The 25,780-nt window shown below is 45.8% G+C and overlaps 2 protein-coding genes across 2 annotated transcripts in view; one reads left to right on the top strand and one right to left on the bottom strand.

Annotated features, from left to right (window-relative positions):
- Positions 1 to 15,685, bottom strand: part of PTPN11 (protein tyrosine phosphatase non-receptor type 11) — a 90,087-nt gene extending 74,402 nt beyond the window's left edge. The window contains exon 1 of the mRNA XM_056536643.1: positions 15,350 to 15,685. Within this exon, the coding sequence (XP_056392618.1) occupies positions 15,350 to 15,363 (14 nt within the window). The 5' untranslated portion in view covers positions 15,364 to 15,685. The remainder of the gene's footprint in view (positions 1 to 15,349) is intronic.
- A 295-nt stretch (positions 15,686 to 15,980) lies between these two features.
- Positions 15,981 to 22,928, top strand: RPL6 (ribosomal protein L6). Its single transcript, XM_056536645.1, has 7 exons — positions 15,981 to 15,993; positions 17,275 to 17,424; positions 17,506 to 17,604; positions 17,972 to 18,115; positions 19,270 to 19,318; positions 19,937 to 20,121; positions 22,736 to 22,928. The coding sequence occupies exons 2-7, from the start codon at positions 17,275 to 17,277 to the stop codon at positions 22,886 to 22,888; spliced, it is 780 nt and encodes a 259-aa protein (XP_056392620.1). The 5' UTR covers positions 15,981 to 15,993; the 3' UTR covers positions 22,889 to 22,928.
- Positions 22,929 to 25,780: the final 2,852 nt, after the last annotated feature.

The raw sequence follows: 25,780 nt of genomic DNA, 5'->3' as shown, positions 1-25,780 counted from the left end.
GCCTCACCATGGGGTCAAACAATGGAGTGCACGTGCTCAGCATAATATCCAGATGTTTTCTTGGGAAATAGGCTTATGAGTGCTGCCAGCATTGCTGCGGAGGTTGAAGGGGTCGGGGTCAACTTGTCAGTGCTCGGCCCATACGTTGCACAATGCTTCAATCTGGTCTACATGGCTATCATCCCAGAAGCCTCTTCTAAAAAGATAGAACAAAAAAAAGGCTGCAAACAGTTTGCTGAAGATAAGTAGACTAAGAATGTGGTTTACTGGAGCCATGTCCTGGGATCTGATGATACCAAGAACTTATTTGGTTCAGATGGTGTCAAGCTTGAATGGGGGCAACCAGGTTAAGAGTACAAAGACAAATTTGTCTTGCTTACAGTCAAGCATGGTGGTGAGAATGTCATGGTCTGGGCTCGCATGAGTGCTGCTATCACTGGGGAGCTACAGTTCATGTCGGCATTTATGGTTCCCTCAATGTACTGTAATATACTGAAGTAGAGCAAAATCCTCTCCATTTGGGGACTGGGCCGCAGGGCAGTATTCAAGCAGGATTAGGGATGCAGCTAACTATTATTTTAATAATCTATTAGTTGTCCATTATTTCATCGATTAAATCGAAAAAAAGTCAAAATGCCAAAAAAAGGGGTTCAGCTGATACTACATGAAGAATTATGTACAATGGCCATATTAAAAGTTTCTAGCATGTGATGTGACCAAACAGCAGCATATTTGGTGTTTTTTCTGGGGTTTTTTTACGCCAGTTGCTGTACAGTATCATTATTAATGATCCTGTACAGAAACAAGCGTAAATTTGATATTGCCGCATGGGTAACTATCTGAACTATTCAAATAAAATGTTGATTTACTAACAATTAAGTTTAATAGTTTAGACAGTTAGCCGTGCGGCAGGCAGTATCAGATATGTAAAAAAAATATGTTTTCCCTTTTTTTGTATAGCAATAGGAGAAAAGGGGGAGCTAATTTTTATTGGGGGAGCGGTTTATTAACTGTTTTTTTTTTATAGCACTCCTATACACATGGGGTTATGTGCAGACTGCAGAGCATTGCACCCGACCCATGTCTGTAGTACAGACTCTGTAGTACTACAAACACTAGGATGCAGTGCTCTGCACATACTACCATGTACTACATACACACTGCTTTACCCATGGGGGTATGGCCAGAGCATTGCACCCTTGTGCCTGCAATGCTCTGCACATACCCCCATGGGTAAAGCGGTGTACACTGCACACTCTTTAATAAGTAGGGTTATTATATTACCTCCCTCTGATGGCCCCTGTGCCATTATATCCCCCCCCCCTTTGATGCTACCTGTGCCATTATACCCCCTCTTCCCTCTAATGACTCCTATGTCATTATATTCCCCCCCCCCCCCGATGCTCCCTGTGCCATTTTACCCCTCCCCCCTTTAATGACTCCTGTTTCATTGTATTCTCCCCCTCTGATGCTCCATGTCAATATATTCCCCCCCCTTCCCCTCTGATGCCCCGTGTCATTATACCCCACCTCTGATGCCCCCTGTGTCATGATATTTCAGCACAACCCCCTCCTCTCTCCTGTACCACAATATTACCAAACCTCCCCTCCTCTCTGATCCCCTGCTACCTGTACTCCACCCCCATGTGCACTCCAGCAGGCTCAGGGGCTCGGCAGTCATTGTTGATACTGGACCGCATCCTCAGTCCAGACGGAGGTGCGCGACGAGTGACGTCATCGCATGCGCCTACATCGGGACGCTGTCATCCTGCGTGGCTCGATATAGGCTGCAGCGCACAGCTGCAGCGTATAGGAGTTTAGTTATAGGGCACAACCAATTGCCCCATTATATGTGAATTCCTCAGGCATTTGGCCTGGCCCTGCTTGCCCGAAGCAGGGCTAAATGCCTGAAGAATTCACCTGCCCGGTGCATTGCCGCAGAATGAGATTTGCCATAGAATGAGATGGTCCGCCTCCATCACATCCTATTGGCTCACTCTTGTCACGTGACATATTTAAACGTCACGCATCGATGCGCACAGCAGTGTCAGTTTGGCTATCACAGGGAGAGGATCTCCTCTCCCTGTGATAGCTGAAGCTGTATGGAGCTCTCATGGCCTCTGTGGCCCGACAGAAGTTCACACATGTACGCAGCTCATACGGCTGCCTCATATACATTTACTGTTGATCCACAGCGCTATCGGGATCCCGATGCGCGATGGCGTTGTCATCAGTGTGCGTCCCCGCGAGCGCCCCACGCCCGCAGCTCTACTCCCCGTCCCCCGCAGCTGTACTCCCCGTCCCCCGCAGCTCTACTCCCCGTCCCGTTAACGCTCAGGGAGCGGGGAACAGAAAGTAAAGCATTGGGCGCAGGTTATTCTTTACTGCGCCCGAAGCTCTACTTTCTGTTCCCCGCTCCCTGAGCGTTAACGGGACGGGGAGTAGAGCTGCGGGCGTGGGACGCTCGTGGGGACGCACACTGATGACAGCGGCATCGGGCATAGGAATCCCCATAGCGCTGGGGATCGCTCCCCGAGCGTTAACAGGGGACGGGGAGTAGAGCTGCAGGGGACGGGGAGTAGAGCTGCGGGCGTGACAGCGCCATCGGGCATCGGGATCCCGATAGCGCTGTGGATCAACAGTACATGTAATAATAGAGTAAATGTATATGAGCCAGCCGTATGAGCTGCGTACATGTGTCAACTTCTGTCGGTCCACAGAGGCCATGAGAGCTCCGTGCAGCTTCAGCTATCACAGGGAGAGTAGATCCTCTCCCTGTGATAGCCAAACTGACACTGCTGTGCGCATCGATGCGTGACGTCTAAATATGTCACGTGACAAGAGTGAGCCAATAGGATGTGATGGAGGCGGACCATCTCATTCTATGGCAAATCTCATTTTACGGCAATGCACCGGCACCCGGAACTGCATGTCCCGGGCGTCAGGGGGATACAATTTCCACAGTGACTCACTGTCACTGAGGCTGCTGCGGGATTTTTGGGACTCGTGCCTGACCGCAGCAGCCTCCTGGCTGCGGACAATGAATCGGGTGATTATTCGATAATGGGATTTGTCGACAACGAATCCCGTTATCGAATTTAAATCGATTTTATTGATTGCAGCTCTAAACAGGATAACCCCAAACACCTCCAAGATGACCACTGCCTTGCTAAATAAGCTGAGGGTAAAGGTGATTGATGGACAGGCCAAGTATGTCTCCAGACCTAAACCCAATTAAGCATCTGTAGGGTATCCTCAAAAGGAAGGTGGGGGAGCGCAAAGTCTCTTACATCGACCTGTTCTGTGATTTCATCATAGAGGAGTGGACTCCAGTGAAAACCCATAAAGCTCTGGTGAAATCCATGTCCAAGAGGCTTTAAGGGGTACTCCAGTGAGAACCTTTTTTCTTTTAAATCATCTGGTGGCAGAAAGTTAAACATATTTGTAAATTACTTCTATTAAAAAAATCTTAATCCTTCCAGTACTTATTAGCTGCTGAATGCTACAGAGGAAATTCCTTCCTTTTTGGAACACTGATGACATCATGAACACAGTGCTCTCTGCTGACATCTCTGTACATTTTAGCAACCATGCATAGCAGATGTATGCTAAGGGCAGCATGGTGGCTCAGTGGTTAGCACTACTGCCTTGCAGTGCTGGGGACTAGGGTTCAAATCCCACTAAGAACAACAATAAATAAAGCGTTATTATTATTATAATAATGTCAGCAGAGAGAACTGTGCTCGTGATGTCATCAGAGAGCATTCCAAAAAGAAAAGAATTTCCTCTGTAGTGTTCAGCAGCTAATAAGTACAGGAAGGATTAAGATTTTTTAATAGAAGTAATTTACAAATATGTTTAACTTTCTGCCACCAGTTGATTTAAAAGAAAAAGGTTTTCATCGGAGTACCCCTTTAAGCAAGGCAGTGGTCCTCTTGGAGGTGTTTGGGGTTGTTATGTTGGAATACTTCCCTGCCACCCAGTCTCCGAAGGGAGATCATGATCTGCTTCAGAATGTTACAGTACATTTTATGGTTCCCTCAATGAACTGTAATGCTCCAGTAATACATACCCTTAGTCTGCTTGTCTTCAGAAAACTGTTTGCAGGATTGTTTGTGCATCATTTTTAGAAGAGGCTTCCTTCTGGGACCACAGCCATGCAGGCCAATTTGATACAGTGTGCAGTGTAATGACTCACATGACACTGCGCCTCAGCTAATTACTGGCAATGGCGATGTCCCACCTCAGCCAGTGATTGGCTGTGTGACCAATCCCCCCTTGACCACTGGATAATCTTTTTAAGGGTCTTGGCAATTTTCTTATAGCCTAAGCAGTGCTGTGGAAATAACAAAAAAAGAAAAAAAACTACTTGTCCAAGGGACTGAAACAGAGCACAATCTACTTGTCCTTCATGAAAATCCACTTGTCCTGGTAGACAAAATCATTTTAACCTGTTGACGACCATGGACGCCTATACTCCATGTGCTGTTAATGGTATGGCGCGGCTCCCGATTTGAAAAAAAAACACATTAACCGCTTGCTTATTAAAAGTTTAAATCACCCCCCCTTTTCCCAAACTCCATATAAAAAATATATAAACATAATAAAAATAAACATATGTGGTATCGCCACGTGCTTAAATGTCCGAACTATAAAAATATATTGTTAATTAAACCGCACGGTCAATGGCGTACGCGCAAAAAATTCCAACATCCAAAATAGCATATTTTTGGTCACTTTTTACACCATAAAATAATGAATAAAAAGTGATCAAAAGTCCGATCAAAACAATGGTACCAATAAAAACTTCAGATCACGGTGCAAAATATGAGCCCTCATACCAGCCCCGTACACGAATAAATAAAAAAGTTATAGGGGTCAGAAGAGGACAATTTTAAATGTATTAATTTTTCATGCATGTAGTTATGATTCCAGAAGTAGTACGACAAAATCAAACCTATATAGGGTATCATTTTAATCGTATGGACCTACAGAAGATAAGGTGTAAAATTTAAAGGGTTATGATTGTTAAAATGTAAGGAGGAAAAAAACAGAAAAACGCTTGGTATTTGAGGGATTAATCAAAATAGCACATAGATTTGGGTTTTTTTTTTTTTTTCGCCATTCTCCTTGTGGTCAAACTTACACATTATTTTAATACTTTAGGTCAGCCTGATTATACCAATAAATATTTTTTTTTCTTCTTTTAAAAAATAAAAATCCTGACCCCTATAACATTTTTAGTTTTCCATATACTGGGCTATATAAGGGCTCCATTTTTGGGCCGTAATCTGCTGTATGTATCGGTACCATTTTGGTATTGATCGGATTTTTTGAACACTTTTTACTTCATTTTTTATGGGATATGATGTTATAAAACATAAAAAAAAAAAAAAACAATTCTGTATTTATTTTTTCCCCTTACATTAACGCCATTGACCGTACGGGATATAAATTGTTATTATTTTAATAATTCAGACAATTACACACGCGCTAATACCAAAAATGTTTATTTTTATTATGTTTATATATTTTTTTTATATGGAAATGGAAAAGGGGGGGTGGTATGAACTTTTAATATGGAAGGGGTTGATGGATGTCTTTTAAAACCTTTATATATTTTTTTTTTAATACACAATCATTAGATTCCTCATACAGATCAATGCAGTTCTATTGAACTCCACTGATCTGTGTTCACTTGGTTGAGCCTCAAGCAAATGCAGATCTATGGGGGCAGCCATGAATGAAGAGGTAAGCCCTCCGGCTACCTCCATAGTGGATCGCCCCCCGCACCCCCCACCCCGTGATTGCATTGCAGGGGGCGATCCACCCCACTAGACCACCAAGGATGGTTATAAGAAACCTTTAGACTTCGCTGCCAACTTTGACAGCGGCGATCTTAAAGGTTAATAGCCGGCCCCGGCGAGTGCCACATGCTGGGCTATTAGCGACAGCCCCCGGCATCTCAAATCAGCTGGGGGCTGGAGTCAGGAGCCCGCTCCGTACACCCCAAGCACCGGTGTGAGGTGCAGACGTGCGTCTCATGCAAGTCTGCACCTCACACCGGCATTATAACAATAAAGTCGGTCCATCCCTGCTAGCCTGATACAGGGCTAAATGTATGAAAAATTCACATGCCCGGACATGTAGTTCCAGGCGTCGGTGACCAGTATTAGAGAGTGATAACACCAAGTTTACCGGTTGAGATGGGGTCCTGTCAGTCTATCCCTCCTGCTTGTTTCCAAGGTGGGGGCTAGAGTATTGAGTTTGGCAAGTTCAGTGCCAGAGCGCGGCCCGTACAGGAGATCACAGGTCTCAGCAGTTGGACTTCCTGCGATCAGACACTTATGCCTTATCATGTGGAAAGGAATAAGTTTAGCATGACACCTTTAACCCCTTAAGGACTCAGCCCATTTTGGCCTTAAGGACTCAGACAATTTAATTTTTACGTTTTCATTTTTTCCTCCTCGCCTTCTAAAAATCATAACTCTTTTATATTTTCATCCACAGACTAGTATTAGGGCTTGTTTTTTGCGCGACCAGTTGTCCTTTGTAATGACATAACTCATTATAATCATAAAATGTATGGCGCACCAACCAAAAAACACTATTTTTGTGGGGAAATTAAAACGAAAAACGCAATTTTGCTAATTTTGGAAGGTTTCGTTTTCACGCCGTACAATTTATGGTAAAAATGACGTGTGTTCTTTATTCTGAGGGTCAATACGATTAAAATGATACCCATTATTATATACTTTTATATTATTGTTGCGCTTAAAAAAAATCACAAACTTTTTAACCAAATTAGTACGTTTATAATCCCTTTATTTTGATGACCTATAACTTTTTTATTTTTCCGTATAAGCGGCGGTATGGGGGCTCATTTTTTGCGCCATGATCTGTACTTTTTTTTTATACCACATTTGCATATAAAAAACTTAATAAATTTGTTATAATATTTTTTTTAATAAAATGTATTAAAAAAGTAGGAATTTTGGACTTTTTTTTTTTCTCGTTCACGCCGTTAACCGTACGGGATTATTAACATTTTATTTTAATAGTTCGGACATTTACGCATGCGGCGATACCAAATATGTCTATAAAAAAAAATTTCACGCTTTTTGGGGGTAAAATAGGAAAAAACGGACGTTTTACTTTTTTATTGGGGGAGGGGATTTTTCACTTTTTTTTTACTTTTACTTTTATATTTTTTTTTTTACACTTGAATAGTCCCCATAGGGGACTATTCATAGCAATACCATGATTGCTAATACTGATCTGTTCTATGTATAGGACATAGAACAGATCAGTGTTATCGGCGATCTTCTGCTCTGGTCTGCTCGATCACAGACCAGAGCAGGAGACGCCGGGAGCCGCACGGAGGAAGGAGAGGGGACCTCCGTGCGGCGTTATGAATGATCGGATCCCCGCAGCAGTGCTGCGGGCGATCCGATCATTCATTCAAATCGCGCACTGCCGCAGATGCCGGGATCTGTATTGATCCCGGCACCTGAGGGGTTAATGGCAGACGCCCGCGAGATCGCGGGCGTCGGCCATTGCCGGCGGGTCCCTGGCGGCGATCAGCAGCCGGGATCAGCCGCGCATGACACTGGCATCGCTCCGATGCCCGCGGTTATGCTTAGGACGTAAATGTACGTCCTGGTGCGTTAAGTACCACCGCACAAGGACGTACATTTACGTCCTGCGTCCTTAAGGGGTTAAGACAAGCTCTCTTCATTCACACCTGAGACCTTATAACACTAGCGAGTCACATGACATTGAGGAATTTTCTACTTAGGGGTGTACTCACTATTATTGCCAAGGTTTAGACATTAATGGCTGTGTTTGAGAAATTTTGAGTGGACACAACATTAAAGGAGATCTGCAGCCCTAGACGCTTATAAGTGTCTGATCGCGGGGAGTCCGAATGCTGGGACCCCCGTGATCTCCTGTACGGGACCAGTCTCCGACACGGCCCCTCCATGTATCTCTATGGGAGATGCTTAGATACAGCGTTCATGCATCACCGCCTCTCCTATAGGGCGTGTTATCGACCTCAGTGAGGTCAACGACACACACATTAGCCACGCAGTGCCACAGCATTGCAGAGTTCCCATACGGGAGATCGTGGGGTTCCCAGCGGTCAGACCCCCTGCGATCAGACACTTATCCCCTATCCTGCAGATAAGTGACTAAGACTGCATTACTCCTTTAAACCCTGTTAGGGTGCGTTCACACTGCGGAATCTCCGCTCGCTGAATTCAGCGAACAGAGATTCCATCTGGCGGGTGCCGTCACTGAATATACTTCGGCGCTAGGGCCGCGGGGCACTGAGCCATCACCACTGATGGCTATGCAGTGCTCGGGGAATCTGTGCAGAGAATAAACATGTTCTTTCTTTATGCTTAACAGTTTCAGCGGCGGGGTTGTCCGCCGCTGAAATTCCGCATTGTGAACGGGTCTCGCAGAGACCCAGTCACACTAATGTTAAGTTCACACCGTGAAATTCCGCTTGTGGAATTCCGTAGTGTGAACGTACCCTTATACAGGTTGTGCCCTCACTACTTTACATTGTAGCAGAGTGTGAATTCTTCACATGAAAAGATATAATAAATATTTACCAGAATGTGAGGGGTGGACTCCCTTATGTCAGATACTGTGTTTGAGCTGGGATTGGTTACTATGAACATATGAGAAAGATTGATAAACCTGGGGGAAGGTGTGCATGAATAAGCCTTAGGGCCCATGCACACTGAGCATATTCAGATAGGAATTTCCTCAGTGGATCCGTGCCACCGGGACCAATGCTCAAAGTCCTGTGGGCTTTTCCGAGTGCATTGCTCTAAAGGAATGAATATGTTTATTCTGTGAAATTTGGATCCACATCGGCAATTTCAACACAAAGATTCCACTGAGTGAACAGTGCCGCAGAATCCCAGCGAAAACAATAGGAGGTCCCCTTAGGCTAAGTTTCCACTTGTCTTTTTTTCCGGCAGTTTTCGGAGATCTGTCACTGCAGTTTTTTAGCCAAAGTCAGAAGTGGATCCATAAGGGAGGAGAAGTGCAAGTTCTTCCTTTTGAATCCACTTCTGGATTTGGCTCAAAGACTGCAGTGATAGTTTTCCAAAAACTGCCGGAAAAAAACCAAGTGGAAACTTAGCCTTAGAATTTCCTCTTGGAACCTTAGTATATTTCTGTGCAAGAACTACAGCAGATATATCAACACGACTAGGCCAGACACCACAGTGATGTCCAATACACACGTATCCAGGAGCTGAGGATTCATAACTATTACATAATAATAAGATAGATAGTTCACATAGTAGGGCACTAACTAGCTAAACACATCAATAAACACACGTATCCAGGAGCTGAGGATTCATAACTATTACATAATAATAAGATAGATAGATAGTTCACATAGTAGGGCACTAACTAGCTAAACGCATTTTTCACTTAAATTACTTATTCCCTTAAAACCTGATAAATATCCAAAAAGAAAAATGAGACTTCACCAAGATTTGCCCAGTCTTCTTGCCCCCTCTGTGTTCTATACTGGGAGTCATGGGAGACGGACTGGTTGCCTGGGACATAGGAGAAGATTTATCAAAACCTGAGGAGGAGTGGTGCAGTTGTCCATAGCAACCAAAAGATTGCTTCTTTTATTTTTTTAAAGACCACCAAACAATAAAAGAAGCATCTGATTGGATGCTATGGCCACCACTTTTCTTCTACACAGGTTTTCATAAATCTCCCAAATAATCTCACAACCGGTAAGTCTAACGTGCATTGTGGGTAAATTGTTTGAAGGACTTATAAGGGATTACATACAGGAATACATAGGGGATAATAGTATTATAAGTGATAGCCAGCATGGGTTTACTAAGGATAGAAGTTGTCAAACCAATCTAATTTGCTTTTATGAAGAGGTGAGTAGAAGCCTTGACAGAGGAATGGCTGTGGATATAGTGTTTCTGGATTTTACTAAAGCGTTTGATACTGTCCCTCACAGACGTCTGACAGGTAAGTTAAGGTCTTTGGGTTTGGAAACTTTAGTTTGTAACTGGATTGAACACTGGCTCATGGATCGTACCCAGAGAGTGGTGGTCAATGATTCGTACTCTGATTGGTCCCCGGTAATTAGTGGTGTACCCCAAGGTTCAGTACTGGGCCCGCTGTTGTTTAATTTATTTATCAATGATATAGAGGATGGCATTAACAGCTCTGTTTCTATCTTTGCAGATGACACCAAGCTTTGTAGCACAGTACAGTCTATAGAGGATGTGCATAAGTTACAAGATGACTTGGATAGACTAAGTGTCTGGGCATCCACTTGGCAAATGAGGTTCAATGTGGATAAATGTAAAGTTATGCATCTGGGTACTAATAACCTGCATGCGTCGTATGTCTTAGGGGGGATTAAACTGGCAGAGTCACTGGTAGAGAAGGATCTGGGTGTACTTGTAGATCACAGACTACAGAATAGCATCAATGTCAGGCTGCTGCTTCCAAAGCCGGCAGGATATTGTCATGTATAAAAAGAGGCATGGACTCGAGGGACAGGGACATAATACTCCCCCTTTATAAATCATTGGTACGGCCTTACCTGGAATATGCTGTTCAGTTTTGGGCACCAGTCCATAAAAGGGACACTGCGGAGTTGGAAAGGGTGCAGAGACGCGCGACTAAACTAAAATGGGGCATGGAACATCTTAGCTATGAGGAGCGATTAAAGGAGTTACAATTGTTTAGTCTTGAGAAGAGACGTTTAAGGGGGGATATGATAAACGTATATAAGTATATTAATGGCCCATACAAAAAATATGGAGAAAAACTGTTCCAGGTTAAACCCCCCCAAAGGACGAGGGGGCACTCCCTCCGTCTGGAGAAGAAAAGGTTTAGTCTAAAGGGGCGGCACGCCTTCTTTACCGTGAGGACTGTGAATTTATGGAACGGTCTACCTCAGGAACTGGTCACAGCAGGAACAATTAACAGCTTTAAAGCAGGGTTAGATACATTCCTGGAACAAAATAACATTAATGCTTATGCAGAATTATAAAACTACATCCCTTTCCCTTATCCCCTGGTTGGACTTGATGGACGTATGTCTTTTTTCAACCATACTAACTATGTAACTATGTAACCCTAATAAAAAAAAGCTACTTAACAACCAGTTTGTCAGCTGTGCCTCCAATGACTTGCACTGGGCTGGACACAGAATATGGGCACAAGGTTAGTGATGGGGCACAGGGTCAGTGGTGGCACTGGGGCAGAGATGGGGGCACAGGGTTAGTGATGGGGCACAGGGTCAGTGGTGGCACTGGGGCAGAGATGAAGCACAGGGTTAGTGATGGGGCACAGGGTCAGTGGTGGCACTGGGGCAGAGATGGGGCACAGGGTCAGTGGTGGCAGTAGTGCAGAGATGGGGCACAGGGTCAGTGGTGGCAGTAGTGCAGAGATGGGGCACAGGGTCAGTGGTGGCAGTAGTGCAGAGATGGGGCACAGGGTCAGTGGTGGCAGTAGGGCAGAGATGGGGCACAGGGTCAGTGGTGGCAGTAGGGCAGAGATGGGGCACAGGGTCAGTGGTGGCAGTAGGGCAGAGATGGGGCACAGGGTCAGTGGTGGCAGTAGGGCAGAGATGGGGCACAGGGTCAGTGGTGGCAGTAGGGCAGAGATGGGGCACTGGGTCAGTGGTGGCAGTAGTGCAGAGATGGGGCACTGGGTCAGTGGTGGCAGTAGGGCAGACATGGGGCACAGGGTCAGTGGTGGCAGTAGGGCAGAGATGGGGCACAGGGTCAGTGGTGGCAGTAGGGCAGACATGGGGCACAGGGTCAGTGGTGGCAGTAGGGCAGAGATGGGGCACAGGGTCAGTGGTGGCAGTAGGGCAGAGATGGGGCACAGGGTCAGTGGTGGCAGTAGGGCAGAGATGGGGCACAGGGTCAGTGGTGGCAGTAGTGCAGAGATGGGGCACTGGGTCAGTGGTGGCAGTAGGGCAGACATGGGGCACAGGGTCAGTGGTGGCAGTAGTGCAGAGATGGGGCACAGGGTCAGTGGTGGCAGTAGGGCAGACATGGGGCACAGGGTCAGTGGTGGCAGTAGGGCAGAGATGGGGCACAGGGTCAGTGGTGGCAGTAGGGCAGAGATGGGGCACAGGGTCAGTGGTGGCAGTAGTGCAGAGATGGGGCACTGGGTCAGTGGTGGCAGTAGTGCAGAGATGGGGCACTGGGTCAGTGGTGGCAGTAGTGCAGAGATGGGGCACTGGGTCAGTGGTGGCAGTAGGGCAGACATGGGGCACAGGGTCAGTGGTGGCAGTAGTGCAGAGATGGGGCACAGGGTCAGTGGTGGCAGTAGTGCAGAGATGGGGCACAGGGTCAGTGGTGGCAGTAGTGCAGAGATGGGGCACAGGGTCAGTGGTGGCAGTAGTGCAGAGATGGGGCACTGGGTCAGTGGTGGCAGTAGTGCAGAGATGGGGCACAGGGTCAGTGGTGGCAGTAGTGCAGAGATGGGGCACAGGGTCAGTGGTGGCAGTAGGGCAGAGATGGGGCACAGGGTCAGTGGTGGCAGTAGTGCAGAGATGGGGCACAGGGTCAGTGGTGGCAGTAGTGCAGAGATGGGGCACTGGGTCAGTGGTGGCAGTAGTGCAGAGATGGGGCACTGGGTCAGTGGTGGCAGTAGGGCAGACATGGGGCACAGGGTCAGTGGTGGCAGTAGGGCAGAGATGGGGCACAGGGTCAGTGGTGGCAGTAGTGCAGAGATGGGGCACTGGGTCAGTGGTGGCAGTAGTGCAGAGATGGGGCACTGGGTCAGTGGTGGCAGTAGTGCAGAGATGGGGCACAGGGTCAGTGGTGGCAGTAGTGCAGAGATGGGGCACTGGGTCAGTGGTGGCAGTAGGGCAGACATGGGGCACAGGGTCAGTGGTGGCAGTAGTGCAGAGATGGGGCACAGGGTCAGTGGTGGCAGTAGTGCAGAGATGGGGCACTGGGTCAGTGGTGGCAGTAGTGCAGAGATGGGGCACTGGGTCAGTGGTGGCAGTAGGGCAGACATGGGGCACAGGGTCAGTGGTGGCAGTAGTGCAGAGATGGGGCACAGGGTCAGTGGTGGCAGTAGTGCAGAGATGGGGCACAGGGTCAGTGGTGGCAGTAGTGCAGAGATGGGGCACTGGGTCAGTGGTGGCAGTAGTGCAGAGATGGGGCACTGGGTCAGTGGTGGCAGTAGTGCAGAGATGGGGCACTGGGTCAGTGGTGGCAGTAGTGCAGAGATGGGGCACAGGGTCAGTGGTGGCAGTAGTGCAGAGATGGGGCACTGGGTCAGTGGTGGCAGTAGGGCAGACATGGGGCACAGGGTCAGTGGTGGCAGTAGTGCAGAGATGGGGCACAGGGTCAGTGGTGGCAGTAGTGCAGAGATGGGGCACTGGGTCAGTGGTGGCAGTAGTGCAGAGATGGGGCACTGGGTCAGTGGTGGCAGTAGGGCAGACATGGGGCACAGGGTCAGTGGTGGCAGTAGGGCAGACATGGGGCACAGGGTCAGTGGTGGCAGTAGTGCAGAGATGGGGCACAGGGTCAGTGGTGGCAGTAGTGCAGAGATGGGGCACTGGGTCAGTGGTGGCAGTAGTGCAGAGATGGGGCACAGGGTCAGTGGTGGCAGTAGTGCAGAGATGGGGCACAGGGTCAGTGGTGGCAGTAGTGCAGAGATGGGGCACAGGGTCAGTGGTGGCAGTAGTGCAGAGATGGGGCACAGGGTCAGTGGTGGCAGTAGTGCAGAGATGGGGCACAGGGTCAGTGGTGGCAGTAGTGCAGAGATGGGGCACAGGGTCAGTGGTGGCAGTAGTGCAGAGATGGGGCACAGGGTCAGTGGTGGCAGTAGTGCAGAGATGGGGCACAGGGTCAGTGGTGGCAGTAGTGCAGAGATGGGGCACAGGGTCAGTGGTGGCAGTAGTGCAGAGATGGGGCACTGGGTCAGTGGTGGCAGTAGTGCAGAGATGGGGCACTGGGTCAGTGGTGGCAGTAGTGCAGAGATGGGGCACAGGGTCAGTGGTGGCAGTAGGGCAGACATGGGGCACAGGGTCAGTGGTGGCAGTAGTGCAGAGATGGGGCACATGGTCAGTGGTGGCAGTAGTGCAGAGATGGGGCACAGGGTCAGTGGTGGCAGTAGTGCAGAGATGGGGCACTGGGTCAGTGGTGGCAGTAGTGCAGAGATGGGGCACTGGGTCAGTGGTGGCAGTAGTGCAGAGATGGGGCACAGGGTCAGTGGTGGCAGTAGGGCAGAGATGGGGCACAGGGTCAGTGGTGGCAGTAGGGCAGAGATGGGGCACAGGGTCAGTGGTGGCAGTAGTGCAGAGATGGGGCACAGGGTCAGTGGTGGCAGTAGTGCAGAGATGGGGCACTGGGTCAGTGGTGGCAGTAGTGCAGAGATGGGGCACTGGGTCAGTGGTGGCAGTAGGGCAGACATGGGGCACAGGGTCAGTGGTGGCAGTAGGGCAGAGATGGGGCACAGGGTCAGTGGTGGCAGTAGTGCAGAGATGGGGCACTGGGTCAGTGGTGGCAGTAGTGCAGAGATGGGGCACAGGGTCAGTGGTGGCAGTAGTGCAGAGATGGGGCACAGGGTCAGTGGTGGCAGTAGTGCAGAGATGGGGCACAGGGTCAGTGGTGGCAGTAGGGCAGACATGGGGCACAGGGTCAGTGGTGGCAGTAGTGCAGAGATGGGGCACTGGGTCAGTGGTGGCAGTAGGGCAGACATGGGGCACAGGGTCAGTGGTGGCAGTAGTGCAGAGATGGGGCACAGGGTCAGTGGTGGCAGTAGTGCAGAGATGGGGCACTGGGTCAGTGGTGGCAGTAGGGCAGAGATGGGGCACTGGGTCAGTGGTGGCAGTAGGGCAGACATGGGGCACAGGGTCAGTGGTGGCAGTAGTGCAGAGATGGGGCACAGGGTCAGTGGTGGCAGTAGTGCAGAGATGGGGCACAGGGTCAGTGGTGGCAGTAGTGCAGAGATGGGGCACTGGGTCAGTGGTGGCAGTAGTGCAGAGATGGGGCACTGGGTCAGTGGTGGCAGTAGTGCAGAGATGGGGCACTGGGTCAGTGGTGGCAGTAGTGCAGAGATGGGGCACAGGGTCAGTGGTGGCAGTAGTGCAGAGATGGGGCACAGGGTCAGTGGTGGCAGTAGTGCAGAGATGGGGCACAGGGTCAGTGGTGGCAGTAGTGCAGAGATGGGGCACAGGGTCAGTGGTGGCAGTAGTGCAGAGATGGGGCACAGGGTCAGTGGTGGCAATAGTGCAGAGATGGGGCACAGGGTCAGTGGTGGCAGTAGGGCAGAGATGGGGCACAGGGTCAGTGGTGGCAGTAGTGCAGCTCACCTCCTGGATGTCATTGTATGAGCTCCGCTGTGGCCTCAGCCTGCCCCTCTCTCCTGGCTGCTGTATCCCGGGCCCCGGGGCTTCCACCCAGCACGGCCTGCCTCAGCGCTCAGATACAATCGGGTGTGAATCAGATGAAGGCCTCCAGCAGTACCAGAAGCAGCTCCTCCACCACCACCCGGGCGGCCACCAATGACGTCATCAGCCCGCGCCACGACACACAGCCTTCCGCTAATTTTACCCCAGTAATCGAAGTCACATAAGGTGGCGGACGATCCTTTAGGAGAAAACCGGGCACGTTAACGACTAAACTCGTAGGAGCTGCGTAAACTATCCGCAAGTAAGAGCAATCAAACACCGATCATCCGTCTCCTCGTCTCATCCGGACTACGGAGAGAAAACGTCAGTTCTACCGGGAATAGACATGAACAAAACGTCAAAATTAAAACTCTTTGCACCGGCACCGTCGCGGTAACGTGACGTCATAGACGGGCGGCAAGTCGTAGCGTTGAAGCCCCCAGGTCTGAACTACATCTCCCACAGTGCCGCGCGGCGGAAGTGACGTACGCGGCGGGTTCTTATAGTTGCAGTGGCCGGATGTTAATTCTTTTTCCTTGCAGCCAAGGTAGGAATGGCGGATCTGGGTTAGTCACAGCTGGGCCTTGGTGTTGAATCCGGTGTAATCGTGTCCCGGGGAGCTTCAGTGTTACTCCCGGAATACGGGGGATTGTTATACCGGACCTGGGCTGTGCTGAGGAGGGGATATTGTCCGGATAGGTTTAGTGTTATAGTGTCGGCTTGACATGTCTGCCTTGGCCTGGTACATGAGCGCTCGCAACATGCCGGAACGCAGGCGGGTTATGTCTCGTGTGTTTATTGGCCTCCTCGGTGCGGTTTTATTGCTGGCCTACGTGTGTCTTATTAACTAATAACAACGCAAGACGGCCAGAACCGCATTTTGTGTACTTGGTAGTGCGCTCTGTATGATGACTTGTGCTGAGCATATGTAGCAGAGCTGGAATTACTGTGGACTTCTAATGCTCTGCTTACTGAGTGAAATAGTATGTAAGTGATAGTGTCCCCTGGCTCTGCTACATCTGTGTTCATGGACTGACAGGTTACGCAGTGATTCCTAACTAGTACTTGCAAAACTACAACTCCCAGCATGCCCGGACAGCCTTCGGCTGTCCGGGCATGCTGGGAGTTGTAGTTTTGCAACAGCTAGCCTAAGACTTCAAGCAACTGTCTGCAAGCTGTTTCTGTAATGCACCCCTGCAAAGTGCTGGGAGTTGTAGTTCTGCAGCAGGTTGGGGGGGGATCACTCTGGATGACAAGTGTTAAGTGTGCAGGTAACAATGTATTATTGTGAACTGCAATGGACTTTATTGTAGTTGTCAACCTTAAAGGAGTAGTCCAGTGGTGAACAACTTATCCCCTATCCTAAGGATAGGGGATAAGTTGCAGATTGCAGGGGTCTGACTGCCCTTAGGATAGGGGATACGTTTTTCACCACCGGACTACCCCTTTAAATGGGCTAAACCAAACTTCTAGGATGCTGAGGTGGTTTTGTGTGTGTGTGTGTGTGTTTAGCAGATGTAGTCGCTTTAAGCAAAGTCTGCTGACCCGGTCAATGGCTTTCTCTCTTTATAAGGCTGTTATTGATTCCGCTTCTTTTGCTTTAGCTGTATGTATAAATGTGGCCAACTATGCTATTGTGTGCGCCAATTTAAAAAATGTTTTTATAAATGTTATGCTTTTGGCGTAAAGCAGCATAGGTTTTTTTTTTAGTACAGTTAATGTTTTTTTTTTAAAAAGTGTTTTTTTTTCCATAGAAGTTTAATAGACAGTAATACAGAGTGAAAGTATTTTTAGCTATATAATGTGTATTACTTCCTATAATCTAACAGATTTTATTTTTCTGACAGATGGCAGGAGAGCAGGCTGTGAAGAAGGTCAGGAAGCATCATGCCAGCCGCAACCCAACTCTGGCCCGCGGCATTGGGAGGTATTCCCGATCGGCCATGTTCGCAAGGAAGGCTATGTACAAGCGCAAGTACAAGGCCCCTGAAACAAAGGTAAGCTGTTGTGCTTGTTAAGGTTTGATTTTATCTTTGTTAAACAATTCTAACATTCTTTCTCTTTATTTTTTTTTTAAGATTGAGAAGAAGAAGCGGGAGAAGGCTCGTGCTACTGTGACCAAGACAGTAGGTGGAGATAAAAATGGCGGCACCCGCGTGGTTAAGCTCCGCAAAATGGTAAGTGTGAAGGCTGCCCTTTTTCACACAATTTGATGTATTCCTATATAAAAAATATACACACACACACACACACATTATTTTTTTTTTTTTTTTTTTTTTTAACAATATATTTGTTATCAAAGCAGACATGTCAAAAGCAAGTATGCCCTCTAATTCCCAAACCCCAGGGAATCCCAAGAGGGGAAGAACTAACTTTTTTGGACAACTCAACATTGTTAAAGGGGAAATACAGTGCTAGACATCTTATCCCCTAATCACAGGATGGGGGGATAAGATGTCTGATTACGGGAGACACAAGCTGTGGAAAATCATGTTAACGGATTGGGCTTTATATGGTGTCTGACTCTTATTTTACTACTTTCAGCCACGTTACTATCCAACTGAAGATGTTCCCCGGAAGCTTCTGAACCACGGCAAGAAGCCCTTCAGCCAGCACAAGCGCAATCTGCGCTCCAGCATTACCCCAGGAACCGTGCTGATTCTTCTCAATGGACGACACAGGGGAAAGGCAAGTCCCTTCTTGGTGAACTAACAGAATATTGGAGAAGCTTTAAAATGTCAAAAGCCTGAACTAGGCGAAGACGTAAAAAATATCTCCAAGTGAAAGTTGCGTTTGACTGCACCCTTTTTGCAGGGAATATAGATGTTAGGCATAGAGGATGGAGTTGCATGCAACCATTTCTAAAATATGGATTATCCTGATGCTGCTGCCACATGGACAAACTTGTACTAAACATGTTTCTCTGAAGATAGGGTAGTGGATGGAAAGTTGCTTGTATAGCAATTCCCAAATAATGCATTTTTTCAGTAATAAAGATGGAGACTTCTAAACACATGCCACCCTTCAGTTTAGGCTACAGTTTTAAAGCGTTACTATTAAAAAAAACCTTTGACCTGGTTTTCAGGCATTTCAAAAGCTTAGATCACACCAGGTCTCAGACATACATACTCGGCAGACGTTTTTGCAACTAAAGTTATACTTTAAACCTTATCTACCAATGGCTTGCTTTCTAGAAGCTATTGCAAATGCATCTGCCTGTAGTCTTTGGATGAAAGTCTGTGAACCAGAAGAAAGTGTCACTCTAACTTTCTACAAAGAACTGTAATGAGCTGGCTAAAGCTTTTATGTACAGGTGAAAGAATGCTTGAGCCATGTTGAATTATGCTAGATTACTAAATATTTGGTTCTGTCTGGCAATCGGCAGCAGTTTTGCCAAGAGGTGCCCCCAGACAAATTGTTCTAGAGCCACTCTGGCAGACATGAGCCACCTGTACATTACAAGGACAGATATTACTACAACAAACACAATTCCCCATACAGCAGTTACTGCAGAGGAGATGTTTGGTCAAGCAAGGCTTCTCCTGAAAAGTCAACTACTTGCTGTGAGCTGGGAACCCAAAATCTGACAAGGATAGTCTTTGAATGTAGTCTTTAGGAAAATGGTTATAGTATGGGTAATATAAGTGTGGGGTGTGTGTGTGTGGGGGGGGGGGGGTGTTAAAAGACCAAATCTGGTAAACGCACATCCCTTCATTCATATATTTAAAAAAAAACGAATTGTGGATTTGTAGTGCACCTGTAAGAGCATGTTGTTCACACAGCTCACGTAACCTGTATAGCTAAATGGTGGAAGAATTCAAATTCTACTTCTCTATTTGCAGCGTGTTGTCTTCCTGAAGCAACTTCAGACTGGTCTTCTCCTGGTTACAGGTAAATGTCACACTGTGCACATTACATTTAATTTTGTCTCCCACAAATGTATTACATTTAAATTCAAATTGAACTAAATGTTTTGAAAAATGTTAAATAGGACCTTTAAGCCTGTGCCTCATACATGCAGTTCATGTATTTGCACACTAAAGACTATATACATGGCACCAAATGTGAGTTCTAAAGATATTCTATGGAAGTTTGAAACTTGTGTAACTTAAAGTATATGAAGGGAGTTTAAAACTGTGTTCATTCTGTGTAGCCATTCTCCTGATATCCAGGGGCCTGGACACCATGCTGGGCTGTCCTCTGTGCCAATCGGCTGGTGATCTGCCTGTACATAAAATAGGCAGACAGCTGCCATTCAGTGTCAAAGTTATCTTGTCCTTGTGAATAGGACTAACAAGTGTGTGTGCACATAATGTAGAATAGTGTGCAGTGCTCAGTCCTCCATATCAGAGGATATTGAAGGAACGGCTGCACAGAACACGAGTAATATATTCTGTTCTCTGCCTAAGGGCAGCATAAACATATTGCCAATCTCTAAAACTAAGACTTTTCCATTAAAGACTAATTCCTAGAAATTTTTTTTAACCTGTGTCCTTTACTATGAATTAGGCCCTCTGGTCATCAACAGAGTTCCCCTTAGAAGAGCTCACCAGAAATTTGTCATTGCCACATCCACCAAAGTTGACATCTCCAGTGTAAAGATCCCAAAACACTTAACTGACTCCTACTTCAAGAAGAAGAAGCTGCGTAAGCCCAAGCACCAGGAGGGAGAGATCTTTGACACAGAGAAGGAAGTGAGTAACCATCTAATGTATTTTAAGCCGTTTTTGCAGTAAAATGTGGTACTCTGCAGTGTGATAACATGACTGTAAGAAACAGGTTCTAAAAGAGAACTCCGTTTATTTCTTTGTTTCTTTAAAAGGCTCATTGGAGACTTATCCTGTAATGTTATCTTAAACAAGTATACTTTGATCTGATAAGTCTACCAAACTGTGATAAATGCGAATTTGTGTAGCTCAAAAAACTGGGCCCACCACTAATTTTCAGAACTAAATGGCACCAGTTAGTCAGGTCCATATCAACACAATTCTAACACTTTTGGCTCTACACACCACCAAAATTGATTTTGAAATGAAACAAACAAGCTGTGCTTTAACTGCAGACAGTCAGCTTTAATTTACTAGATGAGCAAATTCACCCTGATTCGATTCGTCATGAACTTCTTGGCTCGGCGTTTGACTTTATTCTGCATAAATGAGTTCAGCCTTCAGGGGCTCCAGTGGGCTGGAAACTCTCCTAGGACTGTATCCACCTTTTCCAGCCCACCGGAGCACCTGAAAGCTGAACTCATTTATGCAGGCTAAAGTTAGCAACTGCTGAGCTGCGAGGTTCGTGACTAATCAAATTACTGTAACTTCGCTCATCTCTAGTATTTAAATCCAAATCAGGTGAACGGTGTAGGAATTACAACAGTTTGCATATGTGCCTCCTACTTAAGGGACCAAAAGTAATGGGACAATTGGCTTCTCAGCTCTTCCATGTCCAGGTTTGTGTTATTCCCTCATTATCCCTATTACAGTGAGCAGATAAAAGGTCCAGAGTTCATTTCAAGTGTGCTATTTGCATTTGGAATATGTTGTCAACTCTTAACATGAAATCCAAAGATCTGTCACTATCAGTGAAGCAAGCCATCATTGGGTTGAAAATAAACAAAACAAACCCATCAGACAGCCAAAACATCTGTTTGGAACATTTTTAAAAAGAAGGAATGCTCCGGTGAGCTCAGCAACACCAAAAAACCCAGAAGACCAAGAAACTGTGGAGGATGACCAAATTCTTTCCCTGGTGAAGAAAACCCATTCACAACAGTTGGCCAGATGAAGAACACTCTCCAGGAGGTAGGTGTATGTGTGTCAAAGTCGACAATCAAGAGAAGACTTCACCAGAGTGAATACAGAGGGTTCACCACAAGATGGAAACCATTGAGCCTCAAACAGGAAGGCCAGATTAGAGATTGCCAAACGATATCTAACAGAAGACCAAGATCAACTTATACCAGAGTGATGGGAAGAGAAGAGTATGGAGAAGGAAAGGAACTGCTCATGATCCTAAGCATACACCTCATCAGTGAAGCATGGTGGTGGGAGTGTCATGGCATGGTGGGAATGTATGGCTGCCAATGGAACTGCTTCTCTTGTATTTATTGATGATGTGACTGCTGACAAAAAACAGCATGGTGAATTCTGAAGTGTTTCGGACAATATTATCTGCTCATATTCAGCAAAATGCTTCAGAACTCATTGGACGGTGCTTCACAGTGCAGATGGACAATAACCCAAAGGATACTGCAAAAGCAACCGTAGAGTTTATTAATTGAAATAAGTGGAATATTATGCAATGGCTAAGTCAGTCACCTGACCTGAATCTGATTGAGCATGCATTTCACTTGCTGAAGACAAAACTGAAGGGAAAATGCCCCAAGAACAAGCAGGAACTGAAGACAGTTGCAGTAGAGGCGGCAGAGCATCACCAGGGATGAAACCCAGCAATGTCTGCTGATGTCTATGGGTTCCAGACTTCAGGCTGTAATTGACTGCAAAGGATTTGCAACAGTGTAAAAAAAAAAAGTTAGATTTGATTTTTATTTTTCTGTCCCATTACTTTTGGTCCCTTAACAAGTAGGGGGCACATACACAAGCTGTTGTAATTCCTACACCGTTCACCTGATTTGGATGTAAATACCCTCAAATTAAAGCTGACAGTCTGCAGTTAAAACATATATTGTTCGTTTCATTTCAAATGCATTATTTTGGCGTCCAGAGCCAAAAATGCTAGCATTGTGTCCCAATATTTATGGACCTGACTGTTTCCATTACTGGAAGTGTAACGCAGCACTTCATGCACACAGTCCTTTTGACTTGCCAGGCCATCTTATTGGAAAATGTATTTCTTGTAACAGCTCAGGAATGTTTTTTGCAGGGGTGTAAGCTCAGGCCCCAGTTCACAAATATCATTGTGTGCTTCTCTGAATCATTTGAGTGTAGTTCTTTAAATTCTTTACAAAACTAATATAAAAATAACTAATATTTAATGTTAGAATTGACTTGAAAATCACACACTTTAATCGGGTGTCTTCAACCCCATTTGATAAAGCTTATTTTTAAGCAGCAACATGGTGCTATAAAAAAAAAAGCTAACCGAACATGTTTGCAAGTTGTATACAGCAGAATCTACTTACTGTACATCATTCTGGGTTGGGGCAGTGCTGGGTTGCCTTCAGAACAATTAGCCTGGGTTTCCACAACATACTTTTTAATCAGAAATACACTGACATTAAACTGTAAAAGGTTTTATATCCTTTTAGCGTATAGACATTAATGCTGATTATTTTGACTTTTCTTTATCCAGAAATATACAGTTACACAACAGCGCAAAGCAGACCAGAAGTTTGTTGACTCTCAGCTCCTGCCTGTTATCAAGAAAGAGACCCAACTTCGTGGATATCTACGCTCAATGTTTTCTCTGTCAAACGGAATGTACCCACACAAACTGGTCTTCTAAAAACTTCACACAGGGTTATTAAAAAAATATAAATCTCTTACTAGTGTTGTGTTGTAAAGATTACCTGTTGGCATCGGTCTCCACTATTTGTCTCAAGTTCAGTTTCTGCTACAGTTCAGCTGTAGACAAATGTAATCAACTAAACAAAACAACATTTAATTGACTAAATCCACCATGCTACATTGCTGGACAAAACGTGTTTAACCCCATAACGACCATGGACGTCTATACTCGTCCAATGGCCGTTACCGGGGTATGACGCGGGCTCCCGACTCGAGCCCGCGTCATACCGGCCAGCCCCCAGCTGATTCCTGTAGCTGGGGGCCGGCGTTAATAGCCGACATGCGGCGATCGCCGCGGCCGGCTATTAACCCTTTAGATCGCCGCTGTCAAAGTTGACAGCGGCGTCTAAAGGTGCCTGTATACAGTCCCTGGTGGTCCAGTGGGGTGGATCGCTCCCCCGCAGCGCGATAGCGGGGGAGTGATCCACCACTGAGGTAGCCTGAGGGCTTACATCTCCTCCTGTGTCAGCTCCAGCTCTCTGAATGATAAAGCCTGGCAGGACCAGGCTTTATCAATCGAGCGCAGAGCACACAGATGAATGGGATTGTATGCAATCCCATTCATCTGTATGAGGAATCAAATGATTCCTCCTAAAAGTCCCCTAAGGGGACTAAAAGTGTAAAAAAAAAAAAAATAAAGTTTAAAAACACACATTAACCCCTTTATTAAAAGTTTAAATCACCCCCCTTTTCCCAAATTCCATATTAAAAATATGTAACCATAATAAAAATAAACATGTAGTATCGTCGCGTGCGTAAATGTATGAACTATAAAAATATATCAATTAAACCGCACGGTCAATGGCATACACGCAAAAAAATTTCAAAGTCCAAAATAGCGTATTTTTGGGCACTTTTCATACCATAAAAAAGGAATAAAAAGCGATCAAGAAGTCCAATCAAAATAAAAATGGTACCGATTAAAACCTCAGATCACGGCGCAAAAAATGAGCCCTCAAACCGCCCTGTACGTGGAAAAATAAAAAAGTTATAGGGGTCAGAAAAGGACAATTTTAAATGTATAAATTTTCCTGCATGTAGTTATGATTTTTTCCCAGAAGTGTGACAAAATCAAACCTATATAAGTAGGGTATCATTTTAATCGTATGGACCTACAGAATAAAGTGTAATTTTTACCGAAAAATGTACTGCCTAGAAACGGAAGCTCCCAAAATGTACAAAATGGTGTTTTTTCTTCAATTTTGTCGCACAATGATTTTTTTTTCCGTTATGCCATAAATGTTTGTGTGAAATGACTCATGTCATTCCAAAGTAGAATTGGTGGCGCAAAAAATAAGCCCTCATGGATTTTTAGGTGTAAAATTGAAAGGGTTATGATTTTTAAAAGGTGAGGAGGAAAAAACTAAAGTGTAAAAACAGAGAAATGCTTGGTCCTTAAGGGGTTAAAAAAACATATAAATCTCCTCATATAGCCCTGGCATCAAATAAAATTTAAAGTTTTGTGCAACACAGACTTTTTTTACACAAAAAAAAGTTAAAAATGTATTACAGTCCTGTCTTTAAAAAAAAAAAAAAAAAAAAAATGTAAAAGCCCTTCCAATAAAAATGTTACTCCTCCTTTTTCCTGACTAAAATTAATAAATTATCAACAGCGGAAACTTTAAACAAAAACTAAGCAATTTTATTTTCTGTCCCGTACTGATAAACTCTAGACTGCAGCACAGTACAAGAATTAAATTCTTACGAGGGGACAAAAAACAGTTTATTTTCTGATTTACACAACTATTCAATCAAACTTAAACCAAAGCAAGAAAACTATCCCAGAGAGAATCTTACACCTGTCAGAATCCTTAAAGGCTGTAAGCCAAATACACTACTGTTTTTAAAACCAGTGTTGAGGACTGGTGGCTTTTTGTAATGTTTTGTACTAACCAGACCTCTTGTCAGATGTTCCATTTATCTAATTTTTTTCCACCTTTTTATGGGGAAGATTTATCAAACTTTGCAGAGGAAAAGTTGCCCATAGCAACCAATCAGATCGCTTTCATTTTTGAGAGGTAGCTTTAAAAGTTAAAGGAGCTGCTTGGTTGCTATGGACAGGTTCCCCTGTGTCTAGAGACCCAGTTTTGGTGCATCAGGCTGTCTCCAAATGTTGGGAATAAAAGCCTTAGCTACTTTTATAAGATGTCAAATAGAGATGCGCAGAGTTAAAGCAATTCGATTTGTCAGGAACCTTGCGGCTCGGCAGTTGCTGACTTTAGCCTAGATAAATGAGTTCAGCTTTCAGGTGCTCTGATGGGCTGGAAAAGGTGGATACAGTCCTAGGAGAGGGTCTCCAGCCCACCAGAGCACCTGAAAGCTGAACTCATTTATCTAGGCTAAAGTCAGCAACTGCAGAGCCAAGAGGTTTGTGACAAATCGAATTTACTGTAAATTCACTCATCTAATGTCAAACTATATTTCTTGACCGGAATAGGAGAGATGGAGGGGGAGAAGGGTAATGAAATATTTGTTAGATACAGTAGTCTGCCATATTCCTACAAGAGACAGTCCCAAGACATACTGATTTGGCTACATTCCAACACAAATTTGTCCGAATACATCTTGGGTAGATGGGCTGGATCTCCTCCATTGTATCTTCAAGATGTTGAGTGCCAGAATACTATGGGGGATATTTACCAAACCTTGTCCGGAGGAAAAGTTGCCCATAGCAAACAATCAGCTTGCTGCTTTAATTTTTAACAAGGCAATCTGGTTGCTGTGGTTAACTTTTCCTTTGCACAGGATTTGATAAATCTCCCCCCTACATCTGGTCCTATAGTCTATTAACTCCTTAAGGACACAGGATTTTTTCCATTTTTTTTAACCT

Source organism: Hyla sarda, chromosome 1 (assembly GCF_029499605.1).
Source record: "Hyla sarda isolate aHylSar1 chromosome 1, aHylSar1.hap1, whole genome shotgun sequence".
NCBI classification, from domain to species: Eukaryota; Metazoa; Chordata; class Amphibia; order Anura; family Hylidae; genus Hyla; species Hyla sarda.
The sequence above is the reverse complement of the archived record's forward strand: the minus strand, read 5'-3'. Positions and strand labels throughout refer to the sequence as shown.

Coding starts and splice junctions, on each gene's coding strand:
- RPL6 (XM_056536645.1), top strand. CDS start 17,275: ATGGCAGGAGAGCAGGCTGTGAAGAAGGTCAGGAAGCATCATGCCAGC. Junction 17,425..17,505: donor ACAAGGCCCCTGAAACAAAG/GTAAGCTGTTGT, acceptor TTTTTTTTTAAG/ATTGAGAAGAAGAAGCGGGA. Junction 17,605..17,971: donor TGGTTAAGCTCCGCAAAATG/GTAAGTGTGAAG, acceptor TACTACTTTCAG/CCACGTTACTATCCAACTGA.